Below are 20,000 nucleotides of genomic sequence, written 5' to 3' on the forward strand. Positions count from 1 at the left end.
TGTGTGTGTGTGTGTGTGTGTGTGTGTGTGTGTGTGTGTGTGTGTGTTTGTGTGTGTGTGTATTCTTACTTCAGGACCTAGAAGACGTTTTCTTGTCTCAACAGCTCACCCAAGTGACAAGCCTTCAACCAGAGCTACAGCTCCAAAAGAACTATTTTATAAGTACAGTTTTCTATTTTATTTTATTATTTTATTTTGAGGCAAGGTCTCTCTACATGGTCTGGCAATTTTTGGAACTCTCCCTGTAGACCAATATGGCTTGGAAGTCACAACGCTTTGCATGTCTTTGCCTCCCAAGTGCTGGGATTAAAAGATGAGCACTGCCACACACAGCGAGAAACTTTTTCTCTGTAGACTTGCCATTTTATCCCACTGCAGTGGGATGTTGAGATAGAAAAGCATGTCAGACTCCTGTCCTTTGAGGCAAAATGATGCACAAGACAGAGACAATACAAAAGGATGGCTCATGGAACAGGCCCTCACAAAGCCCACATCCCTGAAAAGGGATTTCTTCAGAAGTGAGGAGTAAATGCAGTGACAGTGAGGTTAGTATTGCCAACATGGCCACCCTTTTTCCTGGAGACTTTAGATCTACAGGCAAGCTACACAGTCCTACAAAGCAGGTTAGATTTAGCTGACTACCACAACTGTATCTTTATTTTATCTTTTCCTTTTATTAATTAATTCAATTTACATCTCAGTCATAGGCCCCTCCCTCCTCTTCTCCCAGCCCAACCCTCCCTCCTGCAATCCCTCTCCCCCTATTCTACATAATAGAAGAGCCCCCTACCTGGACACCCCAGTTCATCTGTTCACATGTGGACTGAGTTCATCTTCCTCCCCTGTGGCCTGGTAGGGCAGTCCCATCATGAGGAAGTGATAAAAAAGCAGGCAACATAGTCCATGTCAGAGATATCCCCCACTCCCCTAACTAGTGGGGTGACATGAAACCCAAGATCCCCAACAGACTTATCTTCTTTGGGTGTGTGCACTGTAGTATGTCTATCCTGTACTATAGAACTAATATCTGCTTATAAGTGAGTACATACCATGTGTGTCTTTCTGGGTCTGTGTTACCTCACTCAGGATGATCTTTTCTAGTTCCATCCATTTGTCTACAAATTTCATGTTTTCCTTGTTTTTAATGGCAGACAGCTGTATCTTTAGAGCTAACTAGAGCACACTGGTAGACATTGTGACCATGGAGCCAGTAAACTTTAAAAAAATGCAGCCAGTTACATCTCAGCTAACACACTCTGTTATATTCTCCTCAAATCTGCTGTCTGAAGGTAAAGAGATATTTTTTAATGCATTTTTACATACCATCTCAGGAAAGTTTGGAAATGTTTGCTCTCTGACAATAGTGCTTTTTAAAATTTTCATGTGTAGACTTGGATGAGAGCTCAGTCGCTAGAGAGCTCACCTTAAGTATGAGGAACCGAGTTTGATTCCCCGGATTCCATGTACAAAGCGCTGGACATGGTGTGTATGCAAGTCTTTTTTCTGGAGAGCACAGGTAGGAGAATCCGTGCCCTTGCTCAGCATAATCTACACAGTTGAGTTCCGGGACCCTGAGGAAGTATAGCTGACATTGCCCCTTAATCTGCACATGTACCTGCTCACACACAAAATAATGTCAATATTAACAATAACAGTGACAACAAATTTTATATTGCCAGTATTGGAAGAAAGCACCTTACTTCTACCATCATCTTCCCTAATAACATTCCAGAATCTTCGCTTTCCCCCAAGATTTAAAAAAGTAAACTTACATAAATAATGAGGTACTGATGACATAGACAAGCGTTCCAAGCCAACAGAATGCAATATGCTATTTTGCTTCCAAGAGTCAGTAGGTATTTCTTTGCTTAGCGGATGATTATAAGGTTTAATGCTTATCAGTCTCTCCTACTAGATCATAAACTCTGCCAGATGGAGACCTTGCCTGATGCTAGATCCTTATTACCTGGTGGGTCCTGGCAACATATGCTCTCAAAGAAAAATAATGAAATGAGTGGACAAGTAAGGTGTTTTAGATGGGTAGTTTAGCCATCTCTCTATACTTTTTTTTTATCCTGTCTTCATATTTACAGAAAAGTTACATACACACCTCAATTAAAAAAAATAAAAACAAATACAGTAAAGTGGTATATATGCACATTAGTAGTTTAAGATGAGATATTTGTTAAAGTTGGACATAAATCGAAGGCTGAAGACCCAGCTATGACTAAGTTTATATAGATTTCAAAGACTAGTAAATTAATTCTCCTTATCAAAACTTATTTGTAACTCAAAACCATAGGATGTTAGAATGGAGGCTGAGATATCCCATAAACTAAAGCAAAGGCAGCATTGGCCACAAAAGTTTCAGGGGTTCGTTGTTCAGCTGTGAGCCTCACTTCCTAACTACTCATTTGCAAATTCTCACTCGGCAAACTTGAAAACTAGCATTGAAAATGTCATGCATGGTTCCTTTTCTGTGGGAAAACTTCTAAGAAAGAGTGGATATTGACGTGGAAGCCCATTAAAAGAAACTTGGTTATTGTCCATGGACTTACGTCACCCCTTTTAAGTTGCTGGATATAGCGTCATTCCTCTTCAAAGCAAAGGTCAGTCATGGAGGAAGGTAGGAATGGCTTTTCAGGTCAAACTTTAGGTACAATAATACCTAAAGGTCCATCTCAAGGTCAGTCATGGAGGAAGGTAGGAATGGCTTTTCAGGTCAAACTTTAGGTACAATAATAATGAAGCATACTTCTAGACATTAAAAATGAAACTGTCTTGCAAATAATAAGAAAGAAGTTAACTTCAATATCCAAATCTATGCCAGCAGCAAAGATGTACTGACAAGGCACAGCATTTCACTGATGTAAAAAAATCTTCCATCATAGAATACATTTTTCAGAGCTATTTTTGTACCTTAATTAAGATCTGTAGAACTCATTTATAGGTTAGGTGAGTTTTTTTCCTCCATTACTAATATACTAACTAAGGCACAAAAATAATTACCAAAAAAAAAAAAAAAACATAAAGAGGAGAAAATCACTTTGATGATTTGAGAAAAAGAGACAAAAATCTTTTAAATTTAGCTGAAGTTGCACAGAAAACTAGAGTGCTGTGAATAGTTTCTCTCTAAGATATTTCTTGGCATGCTCTATTCAAACTTCACCCTTAATTAATAATAGGGGGCACCAAAAATGATACCTAACCTTATCTAAACTTATTAATTTAATCAAGTTTTCATGACACACATGCTGAGCTCATAAGCCTATGTATGGTTCAGTTTTTCTGGTTCCAACTGACAAAGCAACTCGGAGAATCTTTTATCATAAAAATAATCTGTACAATTTTAATAATTTATTTTTTCATACATATAAAAGGGAAAAATAATCCTTCTTTTTGCAAGTAATACTCTGAGAGATACCTGTTCATTGACATCCTTACTACTGTGGAAACAAAAACACAATGCACTGTAGGCCCCTCATAGGTAGTGTGGTAGAGGCAAAGGGGGCAAAGACCTTAATTCCTTTTACTGGTTGGGTTAGCTATTTTTTTAAATGAGTCTCTTCATTGGAGTCTAAACATACAATCTCTTCTTCTCAAACTTCTGCAAGGATAGACTCTAACATTTTCCGAAATATGAAGGGGAATCTACATAAAAATTCCCTAATGCCATGACGGCATACATCCTGCTAAACATAATAGAAAAACTGCCAAAGTCATTCCTTCAAAGTGGAACTCAGGGAGCTTAAGAACTCAGATAACACAGGGAAACAAAAATATAGAGAAGATGTATGTGGTTCCTTCAAAAAACTGGTGAGTTTATTGAGGACAGAAAGTCCATCATATTCCCTCCATGACTGTTTCATTTGTTTATGGGACCCAGCCCAGGGGTTGTTTCTTCACCAACGTGATTAATAAATGTCCGTGTATTATTGAAGTATTAATTTAACAAAAATATATTTTAAATATATATAAGCTATCTTAAAAATGTCAATATTCAGTCTCACATGAAATTCAATTGGTAGGTATTTTTCAAAAAATAGTATGATGAAAATAAATGGTTAATTTTCAGACAGTGGAAAGAATATACTATGAATGAAATAATTATCAGTCAGATATCTGAAAGCTGAAGTTCATATTCGGCTATGAAAAGTTTTGCTAACTTGCCATCTCTAAATCTCCATCCATCTTATTATTACGTTTCTTCTTTTCAAAGTCTACATCCTACCATGAGCATCTATGACAGTCACACCCATACTTCCATTCTTTTTTTGACATAAACAGACATCTCTGGGCCAGGTGCAGTCTCTGTGCAGTGTCTTTACTGTGACAAATTGTCCTGATTAATGATGTTGGGTCTGGAGCCAGACTGAATTCAAATCGAACTTAATCATCAGTATTATCAGCTATATGAGCATGGATAATTAAATACATTTTCATTTATATTTATTTCATCTTCAAACTTTTCTAACAATTGTACCTATGTAGAACAGAAGTTGTGATGATCAATGAGTAGAAATAGAGAAATAGCTCAGAGAACTGGAGTCTCTTTCTCAGCACCCACCTTGGGTAGTTTACAACTACCTGTTACTCTGGCTCCAGGGACTCTGACACCCTATTCTGGTCTCTACAGGCACCTGCATTCATATTTACATATTCAACACAGAGACACACATATATAAATGTGATTGGAAATTTAGTTTTAAAGTCTTTTTAAAAGAGAAACATAAAGAACTGAATTCAGTCATCACTGAATACATGCTTAATAAATACTATTATTAAATTTCCTCATTAAACCGGTTGGCAAAAAGGGAACAAAACGTGAAAAATGCCACTGGGATAATGAGAAAAATGTGAGTGGTTTTACTGTCTATGTCCATGAGGGGGGGAGGGGGGGATGTGTGTGTGTTTCTAGTGATCTAACTCAGGGCCTTTTACATGCTACGCAAGTCTTTGACATATTTTTAAAAAGACAACTGGTCGTTCATTGACCACACATAAAATAAGAAAACACTGACAGCAATTTAAAAAAAAATTTAGTTGATTTTAGTAATTGCTCTTCCTGAAATCCCACTACAGAGTACCTAACTCAGAGAAATAAAAATATACCTTATATACAAATGTTCACAGCGTAATTATACATAATAGACATAAAATTAAAACAACCAACTGTCTATCTGATGTAATATAAATAAAAGACACTATGCACAAACAACATAAATGTAATAAAGGAATGCAGTGTTAAAATATGTGAAAGCACTGATGAATTTTGAAGACAAGCTAAGTGAACAAAGTCCACAAAGAACCTCATACACTGTGGACGCATCTATATCACTGGCCAGAATTAGCAAATCTATAGAGACAGAACGCAATTAGCTATTGCCCAGGGCCATGAGAGTGAGAATTTAGGATGGTTGTGGGCAACTAAATTAGTACAAGGTTTCAATTTCAGCTAAGGAAAATATTCCAAAGTCAATTATGATGATGGCTACATAATTCTGTGACTATTTTAAATACTGTTCAACTGCATTTTAAATAATTGAAATGCATGAAGTATGATTTGTATCTCAATCAAGTCCTTACAAATAATTATAAATAATTTTTTTAAAAGCCATCAGGGAGTGTAAAGCAGAGGCAAGGCTCAATGTTCTTCTGAAGCTAAACATTCTAAAATTTGTGACACATAAATAATGTTTCTTTCTACTCTAACTTATAACAACTTTCATTGGTCATTTGTCACCATTTCCTCAATAATTGGATGCTTAAATTAAGCAATGAAATTCCTGCCTTCTTTGATTATTATCTAAGAGTGATCAATTTAAGATGTTGTTTGGCTCTGTTGGTCTCTTTGTAGAGCTCCTATCCCCTTCAGGTCTTTCTATCTCCCATTCTTTCATGAAATTCCATGCATCTTCCCAAAGTTTGGCTATAAGTCTCGGCCTCTGCTTCAATACCTCAGTAGAGTCTTTCAGAGGCTGTCTGTGGTAGGCTCCTGTCCTGTTCCCTGTCTTCTCCTGCTTCCAATGTCTATCATGTTTGCCCTTCTGAATGAGGATTGAGCATCTTCCCTAGGGTCTTCCTTGTTGTTTAGCTTCTTTAGGAGCATAGATTTTAGTATGTTTATCCTATGTTATATGTCTAATAACCACTTATGAGTGAGTATATACCATGTGTGTCTTTCTGCTTCTGGGTTACCTCACTCAAGATGATCTTTACCCCAAGCAAGAACACTATATGGGGCGGACCTAGTACCCCTACACAGATGTAGCCCATATAATCAGTCTCCAAGTCGGGTCCCTAGTAAGGGGAGCAGGGGCTGTCTCTGGCATGAACTCAGTGGCAGGCTCTCTGATCACCTCCCTCTGGGGGGCGTGCAGCCTTGCCAGGCCACAAAGGAAGACAATGCACCCAGTCCTGATGAGACCTGATAAGCTTGGGTCAGATAGAAGGGGAGGAGGTCCTTCCCTATCAGTGGACTAGGGGAAGAGCAAAGGGGAGAAGAGGGAGGGGTGGGATTGGGAGGAGATGAAGGAGGGGGCTTCAGCTGGGATACAAGGTGAATAAGTTATAATAAATAATAATAACTAAAATTAAAAAAAATTAAAAGATATTTGGATGCCGGAGTGCCTGTGTACCAATACCGCTGGGTATCTAGTGGTATCTACTGTTATTTTTAGACCATAGAAAGAACAGAGTACTAACTAGGTAAATGTGAATTTGAGGAATATTTTACTTTTAAAGAAAAAAATGAAAAAGAAAAATTTAAGAGCCGCAGTGCAAAAGCCTTTGTGAAAAGCAACCTTCTCCCAAGCTGGGGTCAGATCTGCCTTGTTTATGACAGAAAGGCTCCATGTGCTATTAGAGAAGCGATTCACTTTTTGGAGAACCTATCACTTTCACCAAATCATATCCTGTTCCCAGAACCTTTGATTAGTCATGTGTACATTCAGAACTGTTTAGTTCTTGCTTCTGACTCTTGCACAATGTCATCAAAGGTTTATTATCTCTAAGGACCAAAAACACACTGTACAGGAAGAAATTCATGCAATCTACTTTAAAGCAAAATAAGGAGTATTACTGATTAACTTATGATCTTCATCATACATTTTCATATATAGAAGTCTCCTCTTTCTCTCTCTCTCCTTCCCTCCCTGCCTGCCTCTCTTTTTCTCCCCACACACATATGCAAAATTTGCTCCATTATTTGAGTACTGTACTAATAAGAAGGGCTTCATAGACACATACTGAAAATACCAACTAAAGCATAATTTTCATCTTAATTTTACCTTATTTTCATTTTGTTAACACCTTAAACATGTGGCCTTACCTTAAATACATTCACATTTTTTTTCTTCATTCACTGAAAGATTAAATTTATCTTTTTGGGAAAAGTGTATCTGTGTGTCTGTGTGTATTTGATTAACATGAGCTGTTTCTGTATCCATTGTTTTAAGATTATCAAGTTGCTATCATAAATGGCCATAGTCCAAAAGGGAAGAAACACAGTGCCAGTCCATGTGGCATGTGTTTGCAGGAAACCATGATACCTGCTAATCTATTATGAATCAATCACAAATCTAAATAAATACAGGGAAACTTGGACAGCTGGAAAATTAAGTCCTTGCTGATGTATGAGTAAAAGGTTGAAGTACGTCTAGCTATATATTAAAAACAAATAATGTTTTAAATCGAAATTGGTCTTCAGCAATACAATTTTAAATTTCCCAATACTTAAGAAATTAAGAAGATCAAAGACTGAATTACTCTGAGGAAAGATCATTTATGAATTTCCTTTCGTATTAGTCAATTTTGTATTGTTACAACCAAAATGTTTTTGACAAAAACAGTTTGAGGGAGGAAAGACTTATTTTAGCTCAGAGAGCTGGAAGGAGTCCAAGTCCATGAAGGGTGAGAAGGGCAAAATGGGGTGGCTGAAATCATGCGAAGGTGGCCCAGGAAGCAGGGAGAGTAGTAGGAAGTGGTCAAGAATCATGCATTCCCCCACCTCATTCAGCTAGACATCACCTTCTTATCTCTCTTAACAAGCTGTCATCAGCTAGGGACCAAGTGTTCTGAATATGGGACACCAGATTCAGTCATAACACCCTTGCATCTATTTTTAAATAATTTGTTTTTTAGACTGGAATGATATTCTTAAGGAATATTCATTATTGAGAAATTTGATGCTTCCACATTAACAAATAATTTCTGTCTTAGTTATTTAATTTTTATAACAAAAATTTAAGCAAACAAACAAGACTTCAGTAATGAGACAGTATTCCTTTCTTGAGTCCCTTCCCACTCTAGAGTTGATTCTTACTGTACGATCATGATAATGAAGGGTGATGATGATGATGACGACATAACTTGATTTCGCTAATTATTTCTCAAAAGGTATTGAAAGGCTTCTTGAAAGCCTCTGCAGTGCAGACTGTCAAAGCAGATGCTGAGCCTGATGGCCAACTGATGGGCAGAGTGAATGGAATTTTATGTAAGAAGTGGGAAATAGTAAGAGCTGGAGAGGACAGGAACTCCACAAGGAGAGCAACAGAACAAGATAATTTGAACACAGGGAACTTCCCAGAGACTCATACTCCAACCAAGGACTATCCGTGGAGATAACCTAGAACCCTGAAAATGCAGCCACTTCTGATGAGAACTGATAGACTAAGATCAGAAAGAAGGAGAGGAGAACCTCCCCTATCAGTGGACTTGGGGAGGGGCATGCATGCAGAAAGGGGGGGAAGGGTGGGACCGGGAGGGGAGGAGGGGGGGCTTATGGGGGAATACAAAATGAATAAAGTGTAATTAATAATAAAAAAGTCAATATTTTTAAAATTACAATATAAACAAAAAAGTTTTGAGCCTTTTCAATTATTGTGTAACATAGATCCTGCAATACAGTAAATTCTAAATGACAAACTCTGATGTTTGAATAATTCTCATTTAGGTTGTGAATCTGTCTTTAAAACACCAGTAGCAATTCTGCAGAAAACGTCTGGCTAGCGCTGAAAACATGTTGTCAAAGATGACTTGCAAACTGCACATGTGATGGCAATAAGGCTTGCTACCAAGTACCTAACGTTTGTACACTGCATAATTTTAGTCTCTGAGGGCGTATGTCCTCGGTAAGCTGCTGCTACCCCTAGGTTTGCCAAACAGACGGTGAGAAATATCTAAAAGCTTTGAAAACTACACCCAACAGAGATAACAAGATGTCCCAAACTGCTTTACACACTCCAGCTACAGATGTCCTTATCAATAACAAGTCTGTCCTCCCAAAACCCAGACAATTCTCACTTTCCAAGAAAAGTACATGAGTAAATGTGGTCAGCAGCCTCTATTGTGAGTGAGCAAACCAATCGTACAGGGTCAAGTAGCCGGGTCCAAGTTTCCTCAGACATCTCTATGAGCAGCTGACCTCAGTGCTGGCCTGAGACTGAAGTTCACATTGAAATATTTGGCAAAACTGTGAAGAGAAAAGAGCAGTGAAGGGAGTTCATCCATATATATTGGAGGTACAATCCTGGAATCTTTAAATAAAAAGAATCAAAATTAAGTAAATAAATAGATAATAAAAAATAGAGGCTGAATTAAAGCTAAAAGAAAAGGAGAAGAGAAGAAAGAGGAAGAATGGAAAAATGATAAATGATAAGTGATGAAGATGATAAATGAGGTTCTGGTTCACCAAAATATACTATGGTTCAAAATAAGAAATAAAATATAAAAATACAAAAGTAGTAATTCAAAGCAGGCTATGTTAAGCAATTCCAACAGGTCACAGGTGATCAGGACTCCCCCAAGAGTTTTAAAGATGCTAGAAAAAAAAAAAAAAAAGGAGTCTCACTCAACCTCTGAATGAGCAACTGCTCCAGCTGTTCTTGCACAGCCAGCTGAATGCTTGCAGAGGTCCATTTCACTATCTCCTCTCTCAGGGCAGTGGGGGACCACTAGTACATTACTTCTGAGGTGCTCTGATGACCTGCATGAATTAATGTGGCCTCTGAAAGGGGCTTAACTTGCAAGCACCAGCACAAAAAGTGATAAATAATCGATTAGTCAGTCTTGCTTAACACACCAAATACCCAAATATGCCAATGCAAGGAAGTAGGTGAAAGCAAAAGAATTCCATTTTGACAGAAAATACTCAGCTGACCACTTCACTATCAGTGTCCCCTTCCAGCAAATAGATCACCAGTGTAAGAGTGTCATTTCAACACACGGCATTTATGTATATAGACTCTTTTAGAAAAGCTGCTGTCTCAGAGATGTGAAGATGCTTCCAAGCATGAGGACGCTGAAGACAAAGTGGCTAAGTTTATCAGGTTGCAGCCTGCTTTTCTTATTGACAGATCTCTACAAGTATGCCGGGCCTAGCCTGGAAGACCCAGTTTCACAACTTAGGACCCGACCCTTACTTTCTGCGAGGACCTGAAAAACTCCTAAATCTTGGTTTCCTCATATCTGAAATATACCTACGTTACTGTGCATACGTCTTTGGAAAAGTGGTGAGGCAATGTAAACATAATGGTTAATTTATAATTTGGGTCAGTACGTGTTCTCCCCTCACACAGTAGTGCAATCGTAAAAGGCAAAAATTAGAACAATACATTCTCAACATGGGTTCACTGTCTATACACCATCTGGCCTCATAAGAAGGAGTATTTTCGGAAAGAGGCTCTCTAGCATACCATCAATCACATAAAGACAGCGAAGTGCCAACTGCAGAAGAAAAAAAAAAGAAGATCTTTTACAACAGAATACATAGTTACAAATGAAAAATAATTACTATTACAACGCTTTAAAAGGTTTTCTCCAAAACTGGTATTACCTGGCAGTTCAGTCTGCCTTCCCGCTCACAATCCTGCTTTCCATTACTTTCATCATCAAAATATCTGGGTGTATATTCCATTAACCCTAAACTTCCTCTGTATGACTCCTCAAAGTTGCTTGAGGGAGCCTGAAAAGACAGCCCAGTCTCTGAAATGACCGCTGCTCAAGCATGAGGATCTGAGTTTAGATTGGCCATATCCACAGAAAGAGCCTTGCACGGTGCTGCCTGCTGTCACCCCAGCACTAGAGAAGGGTGAGGGCAGAGACAGGAAAACGCATGAAGCTCATTTACCAGACAGCCCAGTGGAATCTATGGGCTTCAGGTTCAGTGAAAGACCCTACTTCAATAAATAAAGGTGGAGAGCAGCAAGGTCAGACACCTGATGTGTACCTCTGGCCTCTATCAATACATGTGTGGATGTGTTAGTGTAGAGGTCCCTACCCACGTGCCATGTGCACGTCCGCACTAACGTGTATCACACACAACACAGATACGATCCCACACACACCACACGCACACCTACAAACACACACACACACAATTTTCCTGAAGGACAAATGTAACTCCAACTCACTCCTTTACCAAGATGAAAGGTGAGTTTATGGTTTTTTGCTATCAAATACTTCCATTGATAAAAAGGCTTTACATGAATTGATTCTGCATATTTTATATACAGATTATATAAAATATATTATACATGCTATAAAAGTACCTTTCCTAATAGGTAGAAAAAATAAACAGAATTTGTTTTCTTTCATCTCCTTTCCTACAGTGGGATCTCACTGTGAGCCTTGATTGAGCTCACAACCTTCCTTTCTCAGTATCCCAAGTTCTGGCACTAAAAGTATGCTGTGTACCACACCTCACAAGACATCAAATTATTAATTAAATACTATATAACCAAATAAAACAAAATATCGCTGTGCATAACTAATTCTTATCTGTGGTAATAACTATAACAAGTCAACATGATGATGTTCCTTGAGGTGGAATTCTCATTGACTGCACTGTAAACTGTATTTAATTAGGTTTTCCAGGATCCACATGTGTCAACCAATGTAAGCTCTTTCTTGCACTAAACTTTTAAACATAATTATCATCTTAAATTTATCAATTAATTTTTGCTGTGGAATAGAGTACAGTATACCAATTCATACAAATGTGATTATACTGTACTTATGGACAATTCAAATTTTGTGGCACATTCAGACTTAGTAAAAGCATCGTTGACAACAGCAGGCAAACTTTGCCTGACCAGATTTAACTCGTAATTTTGATGAATGCCCCTAAGTCCAAATTTAACAAGCAGTTGTGAAGAGTAGTTTTTGAAAATGAAATCTCAGAAAAGTCTGCTTCCGCACAGCCCTTAGGAGTTTGGTTTATTATTCCACCGCATTAATGGACACATTCATCATGCTCTGATATTCAAAGCCTGATAACAGGGTAAGTGCTCAATAACTGCTTCTCTGCTCATTGGAGAGAAGCAACGTATCATCTAGGTATTCTGTAAATAAAGCTGTGACTCTGGACCAGCATCAGTCAGTACATCTAGACTGCAGAGTCCGTGAAAACATTTCCTGATGGTGAATGGTTGTTATACCTCGTGGTCCTAGTTCACACTTTTAACACATCACATCCTCTTACGGTCTTCCAAAAAGCTACTGACAGTGTGAAGGGAAATCACCTTTAATGCTTGGGTTGTGTGAATAATTAATACATCTGCATGTCTGTGTGAACTCCACCTTAATTTAGCGTGGGCTTCGACTCAAAGCAAGCTTGCCGCAGCATCTGCAGTAGGGCTTGGGAAGGCCAGATGTTCTGGAAGCAGAACTGTGGTCATTATGCACATGCCAGCTCCTCCTCACTCCACCCCAGGCCAAGACCCTTTCAGCAATATGAGGCCTGCCTAACATATGACTGTGGTTGCACTGCTGTGTGCCAGCCCTTTGAGAACTTCAACAACTGCTTTGCAGCTCCATGGGAAAGGGACAGATTCAGCTGAGGAAAACTGCACAAGAGTTCAGAATTATGTGCTGACACTTCGTTCTTTTTCCTAGGTGACCTCAGGACAGGTCACAAATAAGCCATTTGATACTTTTGGGTAAAATGTGCCAACATTTCAAGTTAAGTGAAATGAGAACAAGATATAGAAATATGTGAATCACAAAACACAGTTGACCTGTTCCTGGGACAGGAGCAGGGGTGCCAAGCTGTTTACTAGTTTCCTGAGGTGTGTTTGAATGGAGGCAGCGGTTGTATGTGTGTGTGTTGGATATAGGCAGAAGCAGTAAGTGAAGGAAACTCTAGAAAGGGGAACTGCTCTGAGTAGCTCTGATTCTCAACTGGTCCCCTCAGCCCTAACGCATCTCTACCCACTGTAACAGAAAATTTTCGGGAGTAAGCAAGTACACTAACAACAGTTCATCCTGAAAAGGACTAGAATGTCATTTACAGCTGCAGAAGCTTCCCTGTTTCCCGTAATTAAAAGAATGTTTACGTAGAATTGTTTAGAGAGTTAGTCTGGCCACAAGGAGTACTCTCAAGAGCAGAAGGCCTAGGTGGGAAGCAGAGAGGCTTCATAACGCAGGGTGAGACAGAGGCACAGGTTAAGAAAAGACATAAATATTAAAGACTAGAGGGATCCAATGCCACAATTTTTTTCTTTTTCAAAAGTCTGCCCTGGTTTGGTAAGAATTTCACATCGTTATTCTATTTACCCTGTCACCGATATAAGTTGGGCTAAAATTTATCTTCTCTTGGCTTTAATATGTGTCTATCTGTTTACATTTAATAATCTTGGGGTTAGTTTTCTCACTTTGCAGGTAAAAAAACCTCCTCAGCTCACTATGTTCCTTAGTACTTACACATGACTATGGTGACAGAAATCCACATTTATGCTAAAGTGTCTGCTTTGCACATGGCTATGGATCAGGCAATGCCATGCTTAGAATCAGAAGGCTGTGTAGTCAGGAGGGCCAACCAATTACAGTGTGATCTGAAAACACCCATGATTTATTAGTTGCTATTAGCTATCCAGTTCCTTTTTATTTGATCTGTGTATTTATTACTTCTAAGTATTACACAAGCATGGATTGTTCCACTGCAGAAATTACTTTTTCAATCTCTCCCTGTGTTTTAATATGAGAATACAATGGAATAATAATTTGAATTGTGTTTATTTACAAAAAAAATCCTACAACCAGAATTAAATTTCACACTGCTTTTCACCCTTGAAATGAACATTAACATGAAACTAATATAAAAAGTGCAAAAATATTTCCATGTTCAGGTTAATGTCTAGTCAGCAAAAAGAATAACTTTTGTTTATCTCTGGAAACAGCTTCTTCATCTAAACAAATGTCTAGAATAAGATTAAGAAAAACCTGCTTAGGTTTCCCAGAGCATCCCCATATTGCAATTTCCTTTTACACAATGACCTTTATGGAAACGAGTACTCCACAATCTCCTAAGCACTTTTGCCATCACACAAGGACAACATGATGCCTCATAGCTGGTATATTTGATTTTAAATTGCAAAGTTGGACTTGGGCAGATGGTAACGAAAATACCTGTGGTTTACAGATAATTGCAAACAATTCAGTATTTTCTACTAGTAAAACAGCAAAGGGATAGCCAATGCCAATCATTCTGTGGTTGGTTGGTTTGCTTGGCACACACTGCTCTCACTGTGTCTTCTATAGCCCCCCTCTCCTCACCTTGAGTTTTACTTCTTAACCTGAATCCTTTCTTTAATCTATATCATAAATAATGAGAGAATCTGAAAAGTGTTTCTTGGGTCAATGTTACACTGTAAGTACCTAGGACTCAGCCTCATGGGTGTGTTATTGCTCATTATGGAGACAGGCTAGCACATCAACACATTTAGCCTTTGTGACATCCACCAAAAAAACAGCATTGAGAAACTCCGGCTTCTTTGCCTCACTCCTAGCAGAGTCAGAGCGGAAAACAGATTATGTAGTAAAGCCTTTGACTTTGGACCAGAAAAGCTGTGAATGCTCCTATGTTCACACAGCAGGAGGAGGGCCATCTGAGTGCACCAACAGCTAAGTATGGGCGTGTTCCACACAGGGCAATACCTATGTCCGTAGGCTAGCCAGAAAAGCCAGTGTCTCAGAGCCAAGAATATACTCCAGTGGAGCCTGGAATATTGCCCAAGCCTTCCTTGATTGTTCTAACTTTCATGTCTAAGACTAAGTGGTTGTCATTACAACTTTCCACTGGACTCGTCAGAAAATGCCAGGGCTCATTTAAGAAGCAGAGCAAATTACAATGCATTTCTAAAATGAAGGCTGAGAGAAAGTAAAGGCCCTTCAATATTGAGGCCCTTCAATAAACTTTTCAGGTGACTCATTAGCTCATTACATCATACAAACGTTTACTAAGGACCCAGTATGTGAAAACCAACTCACTAAAACTTTTAAGCGAATATAAAAGCGTGAAATTTAAAAAAAAAATAATAATGTAGCCTAGTAAACTGACTATCTTAAAGCCACTCTTATGTATTTACATATGCATGCATATGGTTATTAACTTGCAAGACCAATTTTAACTGTCTGCACACTTAGAATTTATTAGCCTCACTTTAAATGTGCATCGAGACATTAAAGGGGAAGATTAAAGATAATGTAAAATTTTTCCTTTCTATTTCATTTTTCTTGACCAATTTTTTCATCATTAAAGGTTCTGGAGGAAAAATATGTCAAGATAAGATTATATTACAACTTTAGAGAACTTCACTTAAAAAAAAGGAAGATTTTAAAAGCAATAACAGAGTTGCTTTTAAATATATATATAAGAAAAGTAAAATTGCCAAAAATGAACACGGCTTTTTTTTTTTTCCAGTCATCTTTAGAAATAGACATAATGGTATTTTTTTCTAGTCATCATTAGCAATAGACATAACAGTGTTTGTTTATTTATTTATTTATTTATTTATTCATTTTTGCCCATATGGAAAGATCATCAACACATTCTGACTCTGGGTTCTTTGCCAAAATACTGTAGATGCCACAAGCCATCTACCTTAAACATAAAGGGAGAGGTGTTGTTCTGGTCAAATAAAGAAATATTTTTTACTACCTCGCATCTAAAGTTAAATCTGCCTAAATCCTGCCAAATACATTAAAGCAACATCTGTAAAACAGATTTTCATTAAACTGATCAGTTTAAAGTTAAGCAGCTCAGCAGATGATGCTTTCATTCTAACCCTTAACCTTTAACTTTTAACCCCTTAGATGCAATAAAGGCATATGGTTCATTTAGGTGACGCTTCTTCAGCTTGACAATTCAATGAGTAGAGCGTTTTATTCAAATTGAACTGACATATCACCACGTTTAGAGTGTTATGAATCGATCTGTTGTCAATAATGACTAAAGCTGTTGTCTTGCAGGTCTGTATCTGTCTTACAACTGTAACTGGCCACTTTCCTCTAATATCTAAATAATTCACAATGCGAAATGGTGCAAATAAAACTCTTAAAGAAAATAAATTTTATAGAGAAGCTTATTGTCTAGCCATTAACTGTGAAACTATTTTACGTCTAATTTTAATATTTAAGCCATATTATAAACCATGTTTTTCTTTTCCCCCCAGGCTCAAGCCAATTTGTTAGGTTCTCATTTAAAAGCAATTAATGTTACTTATGAACCAATTTTATTTTGCTGAGACGAGCCAGGCAAGCTAATCTCTTCATCACTGTGCTTGAAATGGTCTATGTCTGAATCATAGTTTCTTACTTCATTTTGAAAATACCATGTTTGACATACAACCACTCAGGATTAGATTTTCTGACTATTTCTAGAACTATGCAAAAAATAATTGTCAGGTAACAGGTTTCAGTACTCAAATATTTTAGGTGTACTTTGAATTTAATATAACTTTTTCAAGACAACTTTTTTGTCTGCTGACTATGTTTAAGCACTGTATCGGGTATGCGTGGCTAATTAAGGGATACAGAACCAAAAGGGGTAATTTATATGCTTTATAGAGTCTTTAAGATAAGTACGCCTCTTCTGCCTATGGGAACTAATGTGCTCTTGGCATTACAGACTTCTTTAAAATCAGGAATTTATCATAATAGATCTTTATTGATTCAAAGTCATTGTCCAACTATACCTCCAAGGGAACTTCAAGACAAACCCTGGAACTTTCTAAATGGCTTTGCAGGAGTAAGGTGGCCAACTCAAGCTTACGGAAAGAATTGCATGAACTTACACATGCACACACACAGAGAAAAGAATTATCAGACAGTTTGATTAAATAACCTTCTCTAAGAAAATAAACAATAGCACTCTCCCTTTCACTAGGTTCCCACCTGAGAGTAATAAAATAGAAAAATCTGTACATTTATATCTCTTATGCACAACATGTTAATTTAAAGTGTTAGGAGAACTGCATGAATATAAACATAGTTCATGAATATTCTATATAGCTCCCAGGATCTAAATCTATTATTTATACAAATTTAATGTTTGTTCTTTTCCTCCTAGGTATTCTAAAACTTTTAATAGGTCAGGTATCAACAGAAAAAAAAAGTAGGCAATTGAACAGTTGTCAACTGTTGCTGCAAAATCCATGAATTATAATACAATTAATCCTTTATATTATATTTTCAATAACACTGAGGTAGAAGTGTTCCATCTTACACGAGGACCTGCATTGCCACAAACAGAGCAGCCCAAACATAATGCTTTCATTATCGACTCACACAGTGCCAATATTGCAGGAACAATGTTACAAATTCTCACACCAAGGCTGTAGTTTTTTTGTGCATAGTCCATCTATCTGAAATTTAAACAGGAGTAACCCAAGTACACAGCCACCTGACCAATCCAAATAAATATTTCCTGAGCCTAACACAGATGGGCACATCTGCTCTTGCTCTTGTGTTTGCAATTTCAGGTAGGATTAGAAAAGGTACAGGTATTGTAATTGTTGGTTGATTCCTGATAGTATAGTTATCACTGATTTCTAGTATAAATCAATAGATAACACTTGCAAAATGGATTTTGTAATCATATTTAGAGCTTGTTACAATGACTAATGGTTTGCAATATTTTCTGAATTTTAATATCCTCCAGACAAAAGAAGTTTTTTAATAAGTAACCAAGTTATTCATCACAGAAATAAATGTGCTACACTTGTACAGGAACCAAGACCATCAAGACAACCCTGAGAACTAACTACAGAAAATAAATTTATCACCCATTAGGGTTCAGAAAACATCAAGACGATTTGTGCAATACATGCTGTTCATCACTTTCACGTATGAATAACATCTGCATAGTTTTTCTCAGTAAAGATAAAAGTGCACTTGTCATCTTAAGAGCCTATTTATGTATGCCACACCCTTTTGGGATGAGAGTAAATATCACTAGTAGCAAAAACAATCATGCAAAAGGACAACAGAGTTTTCTTGAGGAGAATGCCAACTGATGAGAAAGAAGACTGTAATTCTATGTCACCGAGAGTGCACATACACAAACAACCTGTTTGGGTCATTCTTGTTTATCACCAAACAAATTATACATTTACATTGTAGGTCCTGTCTGTGTGCTCTGCTTCCTGCAACCATTAACACACGGTCCTATTATGTTTTTGTTTTGAAAAAAGAAAACCAGCCAAAACAATAAATAAAATATAACTTTAAAGTACTATTTTCCTAAGGACAATATCCAGAAAAAAAAAAAAAAGTTCTTTTGTTGTAGGAAGCCAGTGAAGCAATCTATGCCCCTGAGAGACGAAGAAAAAGGACAAGGAGCAGTCCCTCGTTTTCAGTGGTATGCATCTCAGACGCCTTCACACACGGAAGCAGAATCACTGCATCTTGATCCTTGCACCTACCCTCTCCTTGCAGGTCTATGCGCTGCACTCTGAAATGGTTAATGCCCTTGTCTACTCTGTGCCAATGAAAACGGATGGCACGGCTTACCTTGTAGAGTTTCAGGGCCCCCTCATGCCTGTGATTGGTGGTGTGCAGACGTAGTTTATCCACACTGTTGGTGTAGTAGTCACAGGCGTTGCACTTCAGGTGAACAGGGTTGCCAATGGCAATGCACTTCAGCCTCCACTCATTGCTCTTGCCCCCTTCTTTGATGTGGGCCACCAGTTGGTGCTTCTGCATATGCTTATCAGTCTTGCAGTGGAGCTGGAAGTTGGCTTTGAGCTGCGTGTTGTAGTTGCAGAGCTTGCACTGGTAGATATCTCCAATTACAGCCCTCCATTCCTCTTCAGGGAGAGAGCGCTCGCTGTTCACATGCACACTTAGAGCCTCCAGGCTGTCAGAGGTGAATTTGTTGCAAACAGCACACTGGAATAGCTTCAGCGCCGGGTCACTGATATAAGGTGACAGCTCTCCTGCAGTAAGGAGGGACAGGTCATCACCCATTAGCTGACCACTGGCAAGCCGGATTTCAGGCGGCAGCTCATTATTTACTACAGAGAAAAAAAATTAAAAGGAAAAATAGAGACTAGAAAACACAGCACACATGAAAGAATGTAAAATAAAGTCCTGACAAGGAATGTGCTTTCTCTAGAGCTTAAACTATAAAAAGCTGTAATAGGATTGAATCAGGATCAATTACAATCATCCCTTTCAACTTCTAAATTCCCTCATCAGATAGCTTTAATTACTCCTACTGGGTATGATGTCATTCTGAAATTTGTATTTTCCAGTACAAGAAAGTTGATCAATACCATAACAAAATAGTCACATGTTTGTGATTTAAGAGCCTAGACAGGCTTACATAAACGCTAATTGTTACTTCCCAATTTGTCTTAAAGCTTGATGGAATTTCACTAATTCTGCACCGGTTGCATATCATGGACTTCCAAATACCTGGCTAAGATATTATTGTAGGATTAATTATGAGCAATCATGGCCATTAAAATATTTTTCAGAAATGCTTAATTAAAATTATGATAGCGTAAGTTTGATATCTTGGGGAATAATCATCCAAGCTAAACGTGCAAATTTCGCCAAATGCATGGCTAATGATGGTAAACAAGGTATATAAATTAGCATGTTTAACGGACCTATGAAATGTGGACAAATTTGCTAACTCCTTATATCTTGTCGCTGACCTCGTAACTCCTTACTCCATCAAGGTAATTTAGCTTTGAAGCACAGGGACAGTTCGCCCA

General features: G+C 37.9%; 1 protein-coding gene across 5 annotated transcripts in view; it reads right to left on the minus strand.

The window, feature by feature from the left end:
• Positions 1-20,000, minus strand: part of Zfhx4 (zinc finger homeobox 4) — a 194,477-nt gene that overhangs the window by 149,203 nt on the left and 25,274 nt on the right. For 4 of the 5 annotated variants that reach the window (XM_055603210.1, XM_055603212.1, XM_055603209.1 and 1 more), the window contains one exon: positions 18,790-19,292. In XM_055603210.1, the coding sequence (XP_055459185.1) occupies positions 18,790-19,292 (503 nt within the window). The remainder of the gene's footprint in view (positions 1-18,789; positions 19,293-20,000) is intronic. The other variant, XM_055603213.1, reaches the window with a different exon arrangement.

The sequence above is a fragment of the Psammomys obesus genome, unplaced genomic scaffold, assembly GCF_907164565.1.
Source record: "Psammomys obesus unplaced genomic scaffold, mPsaObe1.curated_primary_1811, whole genome shotgun sequence".
Lineage (NCBI taxonomy): Eukaryota > Metazoa > Chordata > Mammalia > Rodentia > Muridae > Psammomys > Psammomys obesus.